A 14,799-nucleotide genomic window follows, 5' to 3' on the forward strand; every position below is an offset into this window, starting at 1 on the left:
ACCACCTGGGAATTCAGCCAGATTCACCAGGACTACAAAAAGAGCACCAAAGACCCCTGTGGCTTTACCTGTACACAGATCGTTTAAACCAGTTCCTTTCTACTTGGTAACATTTTAAAGGTGATAATGAATACGCTGTTCCCATAACAGACAGTAAGCTTCTATATTTATGAGGATGCCAGCACATGGAAAGCACCGGGGCGTGCTGCTTCCCGCAGACGGCGTAAGCAGACACTGTATGTTCGCAGTCATTTTAAATAGGACTGTACAAGACTGACTCGGAAAATAACCAGTCTCTCTCCTACTCTCCTCCCTCTCTTTTCACCCCGTCTCCTCCCTGTACAGCTCCCCCAGCTCCCTGCACCCTACAGATCCGTGTTGCCCCTCTCTGGGAGTGCTGTCCCCACTGCACCACCACTTACTGTCGCATTTCATCCCCTGGTGGATGAGGCCGTACAGCAATGAGCCGCAGTGGTCACAGAAGGTGGGGCTGGAGTACGTGTGGATTTTAAACTTGTGTTTGCTCCGGGGATCCTAAGGGGGGAAGAGAAGACAAAGATTATAAGCCTGCGCCAAAGATCAGTCAGCACCACACACACCACAGTGACCTGATTTCTGTCTATATTAGGATATCTTAGCCACTGTATCTGTGACAGCCCCACTACTCTGGGGGTCAGTGAGACCCCCCTTGCCCTGAGGGCACCAAGTTCAGAAATCTCCCTTCTGAGGGTGAAGGCAGAGTGAGGCCATGGCAGGCAGTGCCCAGCTTAATTCCATCTCAGGTTAATTGCTTGGGGTTACAGATGAGGCACGACTCCTGGCTCGGCCATCTGAGCTGATGGCCTGGAGAGGTGCCCAGGCACCAGGACAGAGTTTGGCAGGGCACTGTAAGGTATGTAAATAAATAAAGAGTGGAGGCAGAACAGAGCTATGGCACAGCTATACAGCACCCTCCTCTTAAATGAATTGTCCTAGCACTCCAGCACTGAAGCTTTCTGCTGCACAAACCACTGAGATTCTCTGTTCTTTCTCAGTGTCGCAGATAACTTGAGTGATACCAGAAGGACGGACTGGTAATTGAGCTGCATTTAATTCCACCCGCTAAGTGTGAGGGATTAGGTACACGCTCCAGCAAACCCATTGTACTGGGAGCTGGAAGCATCCCACATGCTGCTCCAACTGAACCTCCTGCTGGTACAGAGCATCAGGTGCTCCCGCAGTGCAGCACGGAACAGTGACCCTCAGAGATATGGGCACAATGCACCCAAAAACCTCCAGCTACCACACACCAATGGGGAACAGCCCGCAGGCAGAAACATTCTGCACCCCCAGAGCTCCAAGTCAGCACAGAGCTGAGCCATGGTGCCAGGGCCCCATGCTGCCCCTGGCTGTACCCTGCAGGGTGCCCAGCGTGGGCTCTGGGATTATGGCAGCGGGAGCTGTGTGTCACTGAGCCCCAGAGTGTGGCATGGGGAAGAACCACCCCCAAGTGCCCTGGTTCCTGTGTTCCCTTCTGGAAAGAGACATTCCTGTTTAGGCAACTGAAAGCTTTAGTCATTCATAAAATAAGACACAAGCTCATTGCAAAGTGAGGCAGCTTCCACCTCATGCAAACGGTTTTAAATTCCCTCTGGAAGTGGGAGTTTCAAAGAAGTCAGAGGTGGAAAACACAAGCACACAGCACGCAGGGATGTGCAGGCATGCTCCCAGCAGCTTCCACGTGTCCCCTGCTCAGGGCAAACCAGGTCCATCCCCAGGTGCTGGGGGGCTCCTCCACAGTTGCCAGCCTGGGGGGGCTTACAGGGAGGCAGCTGGGGCTGAGCCCCCACAGCACTGTGGGTGATGAATAGAGCAGCTCAGAGCTGTGTAGTTGAGCCCTGAGTGCACAGAGCAGGAGGGACCACAGCCCCTTCCCTGTGCTGTGAAACACGCCAGAACCATGTGTTCTGGGAACATTTTCGAGCAGGGCTGAAGTCTCTGCACAGAGAGACTATTTTTGCACCATGGAGACAGAGATGACGAGATCCCTGCGCATGCAGATGCTGAGAGACTTCAAGCAAGAATGGTTACAACGAAGTTTGCCAAGAAAAGAAAATCTGCTCCTCCTTCCCTCCCACCAGAGCAGAGCAGGCCCTGAAGGACAGGGCAGAAAATGTTTCTTTGGGAGCATTGAGAAATGCCACCACGGTGTCACCAAGAGGCTGAGAACTCTCTTGCAGTGCTGCCCACAGGTCCCGACCCAGCCAGGATGGCACAGACTTGGAGACAGGCACTGTGGCACCTCAACTGTTAATTTCCAGCTCCTTGGAGCCCTGCTTCAGCATGCTGCATTGAGATGGTTCCATGCACTCATGAGTGACCCCAGAAGTCCCTCGCTGCGCAGGGCAGATGCAAGCATGGAGTCCCCAGGCGTGCCCATGGCACCAAGCAGGCAGAGCTTGCCCTCAGCAGTGATCCTCGGCAGCTCAGAGCAGAGCTGCTCAAACTGCAGGGCTGGAGCCATGTGCGGATGGCAGACGGGTGAGCTCAGCTCCACAGAGCCAGGGAAGCAGCAGAAGGTGCTGGGAGGGAGCAGTGCGGATACATCTTCATCCTGCAGGAGCTGTCACCGGCCGTCTGCGCCCGCCGGAGCTGCATGTGCCCTCACACGAGGGGCAGATGGCACCCGCCGGGAGCTGGAGAAGTTAATTAGCGGGAGAAAAGCAAGCAGTGAGCTGCAGCAAGGCTGGAGGAGCACGGGGCTGCCAGAGGGGCAGGGTGCTGCTGATGGCCGTGCATTGAGTGCTGGGGGGTGATAAACACTTTGGGAAGGGGACTCCCTGCACCTTGCTGCAGTGTGGCACCCAGCAAGGTGCTGTGGGCAGGGCAATGTGCACACACCAATGCTATTGAGAGTTTCTGCTGCTAAAACACCTGTGGGACCCACAGCTCTCATGTTCCCATGAAGCTTCTCGCTTGTAAAAGCAAACAGCATCAGCCCTTTATGCAGTACAAACAATTGCAAAGCTCTTCAGGATGGAGGAGCCCAAGACAAAGACGAAGTGGTGCTGCCTGCAGCCAGCAGTGAGCACAGGCACACAGCAGTGTCACAGAAACCCTTTCCCAAAGCTATGAGAGCTGGGAACATAAAATGCAAGATCAAAATGAACCTACGGTGGCCTGCTATATTCCTGGAGCAACTCTGATATTTATGAATGCATCGTGATTAGATGACCTTTAGCAGGATAATGCAAAGAAGGCCATTTTAATGATTATATTGTCTACAATTTAAATAATTATGCATTCTACTAATAGCTCCAGCTATAATTAGGTTTGCCAACTGCATTACATTATACATGCCTGACTTCAGCTCCTGGAGACCTTGCCATATTTCAGAGAACTTCAGCCTGAATGGGCACGCGAGTTCTGCCAGCTACAAACAGAGCACCAGAGCTTGTAATGAGGAGCAGCATGCTTCAGTACCACGGTGTGATAAGGGCTTCAACAGCATTAACATGAAAACCATGGCAAGGCCAAACCCTTCCACAGGGCTGCAGGGCTGGATAGTGTGGTTGCAATCCCAGCGGCCCAAAGCTCAGTGCTGCACACAGTTGGACCCAGTTGGTGAAGTAAATGGCAAAAATGCCACTGTCCTCAGCTAACCAATGCTGCAGAATTAATGCACAGCAGTGCTGATGGGTAAAACACACCACTGTCACATCCTCAGACATCAAAAGCACAAGTGCCTGGTCGTGACTTCAGTACAATGCAGCATGAAAACAGCCACACAACCTCAGTCTGCATCACAAGGAGCAATTACATCCCTTCACTTAATGCACCCCATCATCTCCGTGCAATTAGTGCTCCTCTCCTGGATGGAGGACTCGCAACCATTGGCTTTGCAAGGTTAAGTACACACGTTCCTTGGGAGGTTCAACCACCACCAGATCAAACTTGCTCCTGGCTGACACTGTGTGCTCCCAGCTCAGCACACCGCCCTGCAGCCACTGCAGATGGGGACAAGGATGTCACCCTCAGTGCCACCGCAGGGAGAGGACCTCTTTCCTCTCCAGCTCAGCAGCAGCCACGTGGCCCACTGTAACGAAGAACACTCTGTGAGGTTTAAACAACTGCAATAATTTAAACTCATTCTTTCTGCAAGACTTAATTGGGTATTAGTATTTGTCAAAGAAATGACAGTTACCAGATTGCTCCGCGGACTAAAAAAAGCATAGCTAAAATTGTTACAACCTAGATCCTATCAGTGTTTGGCATAACTATAGGTCGTGCTGGATTCATGCCATGGCTGTTAGCAACAGTGCAGAGGAAAGCTCAGCTCAAGCATCACAGCAGCTCGCAGCAAAGCCCCCATCCCCAGCCGATCCCACTGCAGGCAGGGCACTGCTGCCTGCTGGACTAGTTTGTCGTCTCCCCGTTCAAAGCTCCTTAAGGATTAGGTTGCTGTAAGCAGACTGATTCCCCATGCAGAACGAACAGAGTTTGCCCTGCAAAAACCCCCTCTTAAATCCTAGCTGACAGTCATCCAGGGGTACAAACCAAAGCTCTACTAAATGGCAAAAAAAAAAAAACCAACCCAAAAAAAACAACAACCAAACCAACAAACTTAAAAAAGGCCATTCTTGCTGCCTGTCTTAAGCTCTGAGCATCTGCACTCTCTCTCCATTTTCAGAAATAATGCCTTTACCTGTCTGCCTGAGTAGCACAGCAGCAGCACTCATGTGGCAGTAATGGTAAGCAGCAGATGATCTGATCAAGGGCCTTTGTGCACATCCCTGTACCAAGTGGTGCCTCTCACAAAGGGACAATTTGGATTTCATTCAGACCTTCCCCTTGGCAGGCAGAGGATGCCAACTGATAACCACTGGGCAGGCAGAAGGCAGCACAGGAGAACCGCATGCCGGGAGCAGGATCAGGCATTGAATGCTCCCTGTTCATCCTTCTCACTCCAGCTAGGACAGAGCTGCTGGGGAAAAAGCACAGCAACAGCCCACGACCAGAACTGTGCAGAAATGAGAACAGCACTTCCCAGCACCTGATGCTCTCCTGCTCGCTGCTGGCCAGCTGCTGGGTGAGGATGTGCACAGCACCCAGCCGGGCAGGCTGCCCGCGCCCAGAACCGGGCAGGAGGGGTACCTGGAGCACAGCCCATCCTGCTCTGCCTCTGCCAAGCCTCATTTTCCTTGAGCAAGGTTAAGTGCTTTCAGCATGTCAGGGTCCCTCATTCCAGCTCTGCAGCAATCACATTCGCTGGCACCTTCCTGCTGTTTTTTCATTGTGACGGGCACGGTTTGCAACTCTGCCACCTGCGAGCAGTGCTGCAGAGCCGTGCCCAGCTGCACCCCCAGCTTGTGCTGCCTGGCTTTTACCTGCAGCCCCCAGCACTAAAGAAAATGGCACAAATGGCAGCACCTGGATCCTGATGAGTTTGAGGTTTGCTTGGGAGAAAGAAAACAAGCAGCTCCATCCAGCACCAGCTCCCACTCTCCATACCCCCAGCACCCCTCAGCACAGGAGGAGAGGGTAGGAACATCCAGAGCCTGCAGCATCCTGCTCCAGCTGCAGCAGCCTCGAAAGGTTTCAACTCCCTATGCACAAATATCTGAATATGTTCCTAAATGTATATACTTTTAGATCTATGACACATATCTTTTATAGCCTGAGCCATGTCTGCAGGGTGCAAGCGGGTCTCTCTGCCATCTTTATGAGTTCCAGATGACAGAGAATAGGAAACGTGATGTTGGAGCTCAGCCACGTGGCCGGAGGCACCTCACAGTGTGACACTGCTCAGCAGCAGTGGTGCTGCAGAGCCACCCCGGGAGCACAGCAGCTGCATGGTGACATTGTGCAGAGGAACCCAGCTGTGGGTGTGCACACAGGACAGCTTGCTAGCCCGCCTGGTTGAGCCAAGGGCAAAGTGTAAACGATACCAGGGTCAGATAGAATACAGCAGCCCCTGTGCAGCTCCAGCACCATACAGAAGGGTCAGGGACCAATAGGGAATTTGGGGATGCATTTGCACCCCTTTGGTTGGCGTCTGTACTGAATCTCCTTTTCCCTTCCACTAACTCATTTGTAAGGTTCAATAGCTTCCAATACACTGCAATTAGCAGCAGTCCCTGCAGAGCAGAAAGCCTTCAGCGGGAAAAGTGATATGCACATGCAGAGTGCTGGTGGGGAATTAAAAAAAAAACCAAAAACACAACAGAAGATCTTGACTAATTGTCTGGTGGGAAGTGGAGATAAAACTGGGCTTATCAAATTGCACATGACAACTGTGCAGCCCTGAGAGCTGCCAGCCCCTAGGAGAGGTGTGAGGAACACCTTGCTACACACACAGGTTTAACTCCCCACTGGGACCTGGGCTGGCTGCAAAAGCAAGACCACCTTCCGCTGTGCGCTGCACTTCCCGCTCCCACTGGTTCTATTTATAAGGGTGAGAGTTCTGGTGCACCGTAGTTTCCTCAATTTGCTCTCCTCCTTGCAGTTCCCCAAATTAGCCAGTTTCCACAGTAAAACACAAATGCTGACAGACAGACCAGGAATGCGCTGGCAGAGCTGCACAGATCAGCTCAAATGAGTCCTGGTCTGCTGAAAGCACGGGGATGCACAAGGAGCTGAGCACTTTGGATAGCCACAGCACCACAGGATGGTTTGAGTTGGAAGGCACTTCTAAAGGCCATTGGGTCCCACTCCCTGCACTGAGCAGGGACACCCACAGCTCCATCAGTGCTCAGAGCTCCATCCACCTGACTGTTGGTGTCTTCAGGGACGGGGCACCACCACTTCTCTGGGCACCCTGTGCCATTCCTCACATCCCTTAGCATAAAGACCTTCTTCCTTATATCCAGCCTAAATGCCTCCTCATTTAGTTTGAAACCATTTCCCCTTGTCCTATCACAACAGCCCTTGCTGAACTTGTCCCTTTCTTTCTTACAGGCCCCTGAAAGTAAGGAGGGATATTCAAAGTCAGGTGGAACATGAGGGCAGGGAATGCTCTTCCAGCTCACACATGGACTGGGTTCATTAAGCCTGCAGGACGACACGAAGCACATCCTTGGAAGAACAACACCTGCTGTCCCTATGGGATGTATACCATCCCACAGAACTGTGTGGGAGCTGGCCCACACAGAGCAGTGACACTGACATAACACCAGGGCAAATACTTACATCAGAAGCGGGACCCTTGTCTGCGCCGGGGCAGGAGAAGGTGACGAACTCATGGCACCGCTTATGCACCACGAAGCAGCAAACTGCAGAGAGAAGAGAGGGACAGCATCAGAGCTCTGTGACAGAACCTGAACCATGGGCACACAGAGTGAAACGTGGTTATAGTCTGATCTGCGGGATGAGGCACCTGGGACACTGAGCAGGATTCACTGAGATTTAACATTCTGCTACAGATGTCCTTATCGACAACTGTCAGGTACTAAAAGCAGAAGGAAAACACAGAACAAACGTCAGCGAGGGGCTGTGTGCCCCCACGTGCACTTGGAGCTTGCTGAAGTCACCCATGTACGAAAGAGGCAGCGCCCAGCGTACATGGACATCTGTGCTGCAGAGTGCGTGCACCCCAAAATGGAACGTCACACCAAAGGGAACAGGTGGGCAATGTTCCTCCCACAGCTCTGCTTTTCTTTAGCAGCTCCCCATCCTCCATTTGCCAGACCAGAAGACACATACTCCTCCCTCCTCTCTCCTCGCACGCACATAGATGACAAAGTCGGTGTTCTGGGAGCAGTGCAGGAAATTTGTCCCCGCGTGCCACCTCCCTGGCTGCACCTCCTGCAGCACTGACCCTGCTCAGCACAGAATAGCAAAGGTTGGGAAAGACCTCAGTGCCTGCTCCTTCCCCATTCCAGAGCAGCAGAGAGGAGCTGCATGTGGAGAAAGGGCTCTGAGCACTGGAGCATGGGGAGCAGACGGAGATGTGCAGAAGCGAAGCTGGCTTCCATTGCACCCACATGGGACTTTCCTTAAGGAACAAAGAGAAGGTGAGTGAAGTTTCCCATTAAGCTCACAATCCCCTCATTGTGCCCTGCTCCATCCAGCTTCAAATGCATTTCCCTTTTCACATTTTTCATTATGCAAAGAACAAACAAAGTTTGGGAGGCACAACAGCTGCCAACAACTCCTTCCTCTGAAAAGCCGCTTCTCTGAGCCAAACAAACATTTTCTTGAAAACATTGTTCACCATTTCTGTCATTAGTACACACAGACAGAAGCATCTGGGAAGCAGGAAGGAAGAAATTAGAACTCTATTAGCAAAGATTTGTCCTGAAGTGTGTGCACAACCCCAGCAGCCCCACGGAGCACACACTGCAGCAGTGCTGTGGCTCAGGCTCAGCCAAAGGGGTGGGATTGTTGCTGGGCTGCACTTGTATGGCATTCCCCTGCACCACATAAATGAGCCACTGGATGCAAACCTGATGGACGAGTGGGAAAGGAGAGAAAAGCAAATCCTGGGGTGCTCCATCCCCCCCCAGCTCCTATGAAGTTTTGCACTCTGGGTTCAACGTTATCTGCTCCTGCTTGGGGAAGGCAAACCAGGCCAGCTGAGACTGCAGGAGGGAGCAGCAGCTGTGCCTGTGAGTCCTTCCCTACAGCTAAGAACCACCTAGAGGCACTGCTGGGTGGAATGCCCATTTCTGGTGGCAGGAAACCAGAAAGCCACCACCTGGGAAGCTCAGAAGCATGCCAGGTTTTTATTACAGTCATATTCTTTTAAGGTTTTATCAGAGGGTTTAATTATTCAAGAAGGCACGAAATATATGTGCCCACTTAACACCTCCTGCCCTTTGAGCAGGGACCCAGCAAACAGCAGACACGTGGTATCAGCACTCCGAGTGGAAAAACGATCGCAGTGTCCACAAAGCATTCCACACTACCATTCAATTAAGTAAATGGTACCTTGGCCACTGCGGGCCACCTCTGCGGCCACCAAGTGTTCAGCGAGAGCAGCAGGTTCTCCAGCAATCGATATTAATATGGATTGTAAGGAAAATCCATTTGATGATGATGAAGCGGAACGCTCGCCTACGCATCCAAAGCGAGCAGGAGCACTCACTGCAGTGGTGGGGGATTTGCATCCAACACTTCAAACGAAGCTCTGCAAGCCTTGAAAAGGTCCGTGCAAACATCTCATGCACGCTTAGGGGAATACTCAATCTCTGCAGAAAAACAGCCCAGAGAATTGATCAGGTACAGCAGCTTATGCTGTAATTCTGCCTCAATGCCATGTGTGCACCCTACCTAGGGGCACAGGGATGGGAGGTGCTCCTTCCACGGCCGATGCAGTGCACCATGCTGCAGGGCACCCCACCCCACTCCATAGCTGCAGTTTTAGGACTGCATCTTCATCACTTTAGAAACTACAGCACAAGCAGCAGCTTTCCCAGGTTGCTAATTAGACAGCTAATTTGTAAATCTTATTACATGATAATAAAGTTATCAAATCCCATTGGTGAGTTGCGAACGTCCTGAGTCATTTATACACAACAAAAATGAAACATTAACCTTTATCATTTGTTGCTGTGTAACGTATGGCTGCTTGCTGGCCCTAAGTTCTTCTTCAGTGCCATCTCCATTACACGGGCATTTGGGGAGAGATCACCGTCTCGGGGGAGGTGAGGAACACAGAAGCCCACACAAGGCAGCGTGCTGCTGCTCTGCAGGTTTGGGACTCACCAGCAGCTGCAGGCATGGGGCTACCCTAGCTCAGTGGTATAGGATATTTTCAGATCTCTGAGAAGAGCCTTATTTTAACAGGTGGGAGGACAGAAAACACTAAAGGTGTTATTAAGGTTGGGGGGTAGAAAAAACCCAAAGCTACTGGGAGGCTTCTTTGTCTAAGCCACAGCTCAGAAATCCTCAAGAAAACTATAAAGCAGCTTCACACACAGATCACAGAACTTGACAGCCAGAAAAAATGCATTAAGAATTGTTCCGAGAGCACTAACATTGCACAGCATGTGTCTGGCTGCACTTCCACCATGGGAGGTACCCCTGGGCTCAGGGTGGGCAGCAGCATGCAAGGAGGCAGACAGAAAACCACAGCTTTGTACAACAGCAAGCAGCTAGGAGCAGTTATAGGTTTGCGTGCTTTACAATGATGCTGTAAGATACTGAAGCAAAGAGGAGCCCTCAGCAGCAGCAGGAGGGATGAGCACAATGACCACCTTGTGCGGGAGTGCTGCCATGAGCTGCATGTAGAAGCACCTTGTTGTTGGGGACCTCTGGCATCACAGACACCAGTGTGCTCCAAAGCAGGGTGTGTGTGAGAGAAATGGTTTCAAAATAAGAGGGGAGATTTAGACTGGATATAAGGAAGAAGCTCTTTATGCTAAGGGAGGTGAGGCAGTGGCACAGGTGAGGTGGTGGTGCCCTGTCCCTGCAGACACCCACAGTCAGGTTGGATGGGGCTCTGAGCACTGATGGAGCTGTGGGGGTCCCTGCTCAGTGCAGGGAGTGGGATCATACAGCCATCAGAGGACCCTTCCAACTCAAATCATATGGTTCTACAATCCAGTTGTCCTTTGGGTCAACAGGAGAAAACTAAAGCAGATATTTCCATCAGAAGTAAAAACAGGAAGGCACAGCCCTTGACACTCCCTGAAGTGAAGTGAGAGGGGCAGGACACTCCCACATCCTGGCCCTAGGAGCAGGAGCGTTAAGTTGCAGTGACTTTACATTAAGGTGCAGTGACATCACGGTGTGGGGATCCCAGCAGAGCTCTGGCACATGCAGCCACGACTGCAAGAGCTGCTCGATGACAAGGGGCTGCTCTCAGGGACCCTTGCCAGCAGGGAGCAGGCAAGATGCCAACACAAAGCACTGCCCTGCTGCAGCCCCATGCAGCCCTGGCAGCTGCTGACTGCACCCTGCTAAGAAGTGGGTCAGGATCACAACTGTCACCCAGATTTGGTCACAGTGAACAGAGGGCTCCTGAGCTCCGTGTCCCTGCATCCACATCTTCCTGCTCGTGTGGGGTATTTTCTTCTGTTTACAAAATGTAAACAAATGCAAATGAATTCCCCCGCCATATGCAACATCCCTCACCTCACACGCTCTGTCTCCATTCAGATGCGCTTCCAACTGCAGACAGTTGGGCATCTTGCCCAAAGACACAACAATGCTGAAACATTTGCTCTTAGAATACAAAATCCTTCCTCGGCCCAACGACTTCTGCCCAGGAGATGCCCGTTATTGCAGTATTAAGCTCCTTAGCCTGGCATTCAGACTGCCAAGGGAGCCAGCCCAGACGCGTGGAACCCAGGAATATGAAAGCCCCGAAAGGGAAGGATCCTGCCAGCACCACGGAGAGCAGCTTTCCTCAGGCCAATCTCGCCCATTGCTAGAGGTGTCTGCTAGCTCTCAGAGTCCAGGCTTTCACTCTCAGCTTCATCACAGAAGGGCTTAGTTTGGAGACCTCAAAGATCATCCAGTTCCAATCCCCTTGCCAAGTTCAGGGTTGCCAACCACTAGATCAGGCTACCCAGGGCCCCATCCAACCCGGCCTTGAATGCCTTCAGAGATAAGTTCATAAGTTCATAAGTTCATAAGGTTGGAAAGGACCTATAAGATCATCTAGTCCAACCATCCTCCTATCACTATCTCTACCCAACTACTAATGGGGCATGATCTTCAAGGAGCTGCTTTGGCAGCCTATTTCTCCAGGCTGGCTTTTTGGGACATGGTGCTGGCAACAGCTAGGGGTCACCGAGGCAGCACAAGGACCCGCAGCACACTGGGCATGCCATACATCAGCCCCTGAGCCCGCACACTGTTGGCTGAGAGCCTGCCACATGGGATCTGATTAGCCTCATCTCCCACACAAAATGCAGTTAGCTGGCAGGAAGGTAGCCAGCCCTCCTCAAAACCCAGACACCATGACAAACGGCTTCCTGCAAGAATGAACCCTGCCTAGCAACTGGATGCCACATAAAGCAGCGCTGCCTTTATTTGATCTCCATTTGTTTCTAATTTCATTGTACAGACTCCTTGTTCTGAAGAAGGGGCTAATCAATTCTCCCCAAGTCCTTCAAGAAATGAATAATTCAGGGAAGTCACCTCGATGCTCCCCTCTGAGAACATTTCTCCCAGAACACGTGTCCCCGCCAAAGAGAAGCCCTTTGTCATTCTCCTCTGGGCAGAGCAAGAAGGCACACAGGACAGCACCAGATGCAGAATGTCAAATAAGGCAGACAGATGGAGAGTTAAGAGAGGCAGAACAAGGACCCACCAAGACTCATCTCCAAATGAGCCCCAGCAAGGAGATAAGGACCTCCCCGGAGAGCTGACAGATCCTCACTTGGGCAGATGGTTCTAATAGCACGAAACTCAAAGATTATTTTGAGCTTGTCTCAGTGCGTAGCTGCTCCCCTGCAACCTGATGGAAGCTCTCATTTGGATAATGCCTCCACTTCGTAAATAACGAGAGATCCGGGGAACGGGCTGCAGTTCTGATTATCGGAGCTGGAGAGAACAAAATAGCACACACACAAAAAATATATTTTTAAAGGCGCTTTGTGCTTATCCACCTACGCTAGGCCAACTGTGAGGTCAGATGCATTAGCCCAGCTTTGCCTGCACCACGCACCCAAGTGTACAGCAGCAGCCCACCATTTCCCATTCCCGCACTCAGAACTACGGCTTGGTACATCAAACAAGTCAGTGAAGCGTGGTAATTGTAAAATAAGGGGAAAGAAGGCTTCCAGGAAGGGAAGTCCTAAATTTCTGACAGCGCTTTACAGCTTTTAATCACTTACAGCACATAAGGAGAAGCTGAGCTAAAATTTGTGCTGTTTGGATTTAATCCCCAGCTTTGGTTAAAAGCTTTCTGGAGTCCTTACAACACAACAGAAATCTTTAATTCCCCATTAGACTTCAGCAGTTTTTCCCTTGCCAGCCCCAGAGACAGCGGACGTGCTCTGGGAGTGCTGGATTTGGTGCTGCAGAGAGCTGCCAGGAGGGCACACATGGGGGTGGGGACAGGGACACCACCACCCCTGCTCTGAGCCCCAGGTCTGCAGTGAGACCCTCACGAGTCACAGGGCAGAGCTGCCCAGCTGCTGCATCTGAGCTTTTCATGTTTTGAACAATTCTCCTCATTTTTCGACTCGTTTTGCTTTGCTACTACATCCGTGTTGCATTTTTGTTTTTCTGCTCCAGGACGAGCCCCACAAGCCCAATCTTTCTACACCAGCATGCAGCCACCCCAGCAGGGCAGCCCTCCCTCACTGGGTTTCTGCCTGCCCACAGCAAGGAACCACGAGCAGCTCCCACCCTTGGCAGATACCAGGGCTTCAGGGTGCCGAGGGCAAGCAGTGCATGGGGAGGGGGTGGGGACATCACCAACCCAAGGTGATGAGAGGCAAAGGAGGTAGGGAGCAGGAAAAGGCATTTCTGTGCGGTTTCAGCTGCTTACAGAAAAGAACAGGTTTTGTTTTTGTTTTTCTTAAGGAAAGGGAAAGAAAAGAACAAGACCGCCAGCTTCTCTCCTGAGAGACCTCACCAGCTTTATATCCCTGGAAGGCTCCAATTGCCCAAGCAGTTACAAGGGTTTTTCAATCCAAGAAAGCAATTCTTAATCAGCCCAGTTAATTCCACGCTAACGGTACAAAGAAGCCTTCACTACAGATTTGAAGAGGCCCATCCTTTCGAATCAGCTCTGAGAAAGCTGTCATTCAGTGCCAAAAAGATAAAACTGCTTTCCGTCAGAAATATCAGGCTCTGCAATGTGATACTTCATTTTTTTTTTAGCCATGCTGTCTCCCAGCCATTACGAAACCAACCAACACTGCTTGTTGTCCTATCCAGCAGTCACGGGAGTGGGGACCACATACCTCCGGCTGCAGGACCCAACAGTGTCTAGGACAATGCAGCCAGCAGTGTGTCCTGGTGGCCAAGAAGGCCAGAGGGACCCTGTGCTGCATTGCACAGTGAGGCCAGTGGGTGACAGAGGTGCTCCTGCCCCCTGCTCTGCCCTGGGGAGACCACACCAGGAGCACTGCACCCAATGCTGGGCTCCCCAAGCAGAGACAGACAGGGACTTGCTGGAGAGAGCAGAGGGCTGCAACCTACCTGGACACATTCTAATGCAACCACCTGCAGGGAACGAGCTGGGGGGAGGGATCCCAGAGTACCATATACCAGATACCATGCTATGATCTCAGAGTTGAAGGAAGACCCCAGCACCAGGACCCAGCTCCCGCAACCCGGTCAGCAGCACCACCCGCTGCACTGGCAGCTCCTTCCAGAGGCACAGAGACATGAATTTTACATTACAGAGCTCAGAATTTAAATACTTCATCAACATCTCTCACATACCAAGCTGTAACAGAGATTCACTTTCAGGCTGAATAATTCAGCCTCCTTTGCTCCTGCCTGGCACACGCCGCAGCTGCTGGCACTGCCGAAGTGAGCAGCTCTGTACAGGGCACTATGGGCAGCACCGGGTGCCCTCCCCAGCACCAAGCTCTCTGCAGCACTACAAGAGACTGCACCAGGAGCATGCCTGTGTTGCTGATGCCTGGGAGTGGGGAGGAAAACACATGCAGATCCTGAGAGGTTGTGTGGGCAGGATCCATGCTGCTCCATTGCCGCTGGCTCTTCTGGAAGGCTCTTACAAACACTGTGATCTCCTCCTCGTCCTTCAATCGCCACGTGGCTGAGTTCCTAAACGAGGACACCTGCTGCCTGTCACTATGTGGGTGCTGAACCGGGTGCAGCAGCATTTCCAGCTTGCAGGGGCAGCAGCTTGCCACCAGGATGGAGCTAGCACACACCTGCTGTGCTCTGCAC

The 14,799-nt window shown here is 51.8% G+C and overlaps 1 protein-coding gene across 2 annotated transcripts in view; it reads right to left on the reverse strand.

Annotated features, from left to right (window-relative positions):
* Positions 1-14,799, reverse strand: part of PRKCB (protein kinase C beta) — a 74,079-nt gene that overhangs the window by 34,844 nt on the left and 24,436 nt on the right. For both annotated transcript variants that reach the window (XM_065732736.1, XM_065732735.1), the window contains exons 3-4: positions 7,168-7,250; positions 423-534 (exon numbers count right to left, since the gene is read on the reverse strand). In XM_065732736.1, coding sequence (XP_065588808.1) covers positions 423-534; positions 7,168-7,250 — 195 coding nt within the window. The remainder of the gene's footprint in view (positions 1-422; positions 535-7,167; positions 7,251-14,799) is intronic.

The sequence above is a fragment of the Cyrtonyx montezumae genome, unplaced genomic scaffold (assembly GCF_038088225.1).
Source record: "Cyrtonyx montezumae isolate F1298 unplaced genomic scaffold, pur_monq_1.0 scaffold_16, whole genome shotgun sequence".
In the NCBI taxonomy this organism is placed as follows: Eukaryota; Metazoa; Chordata; class Aves; order Galliformes; family Odontophoridae; genus Cyrtonyx; species Cyrtonyx montezumae.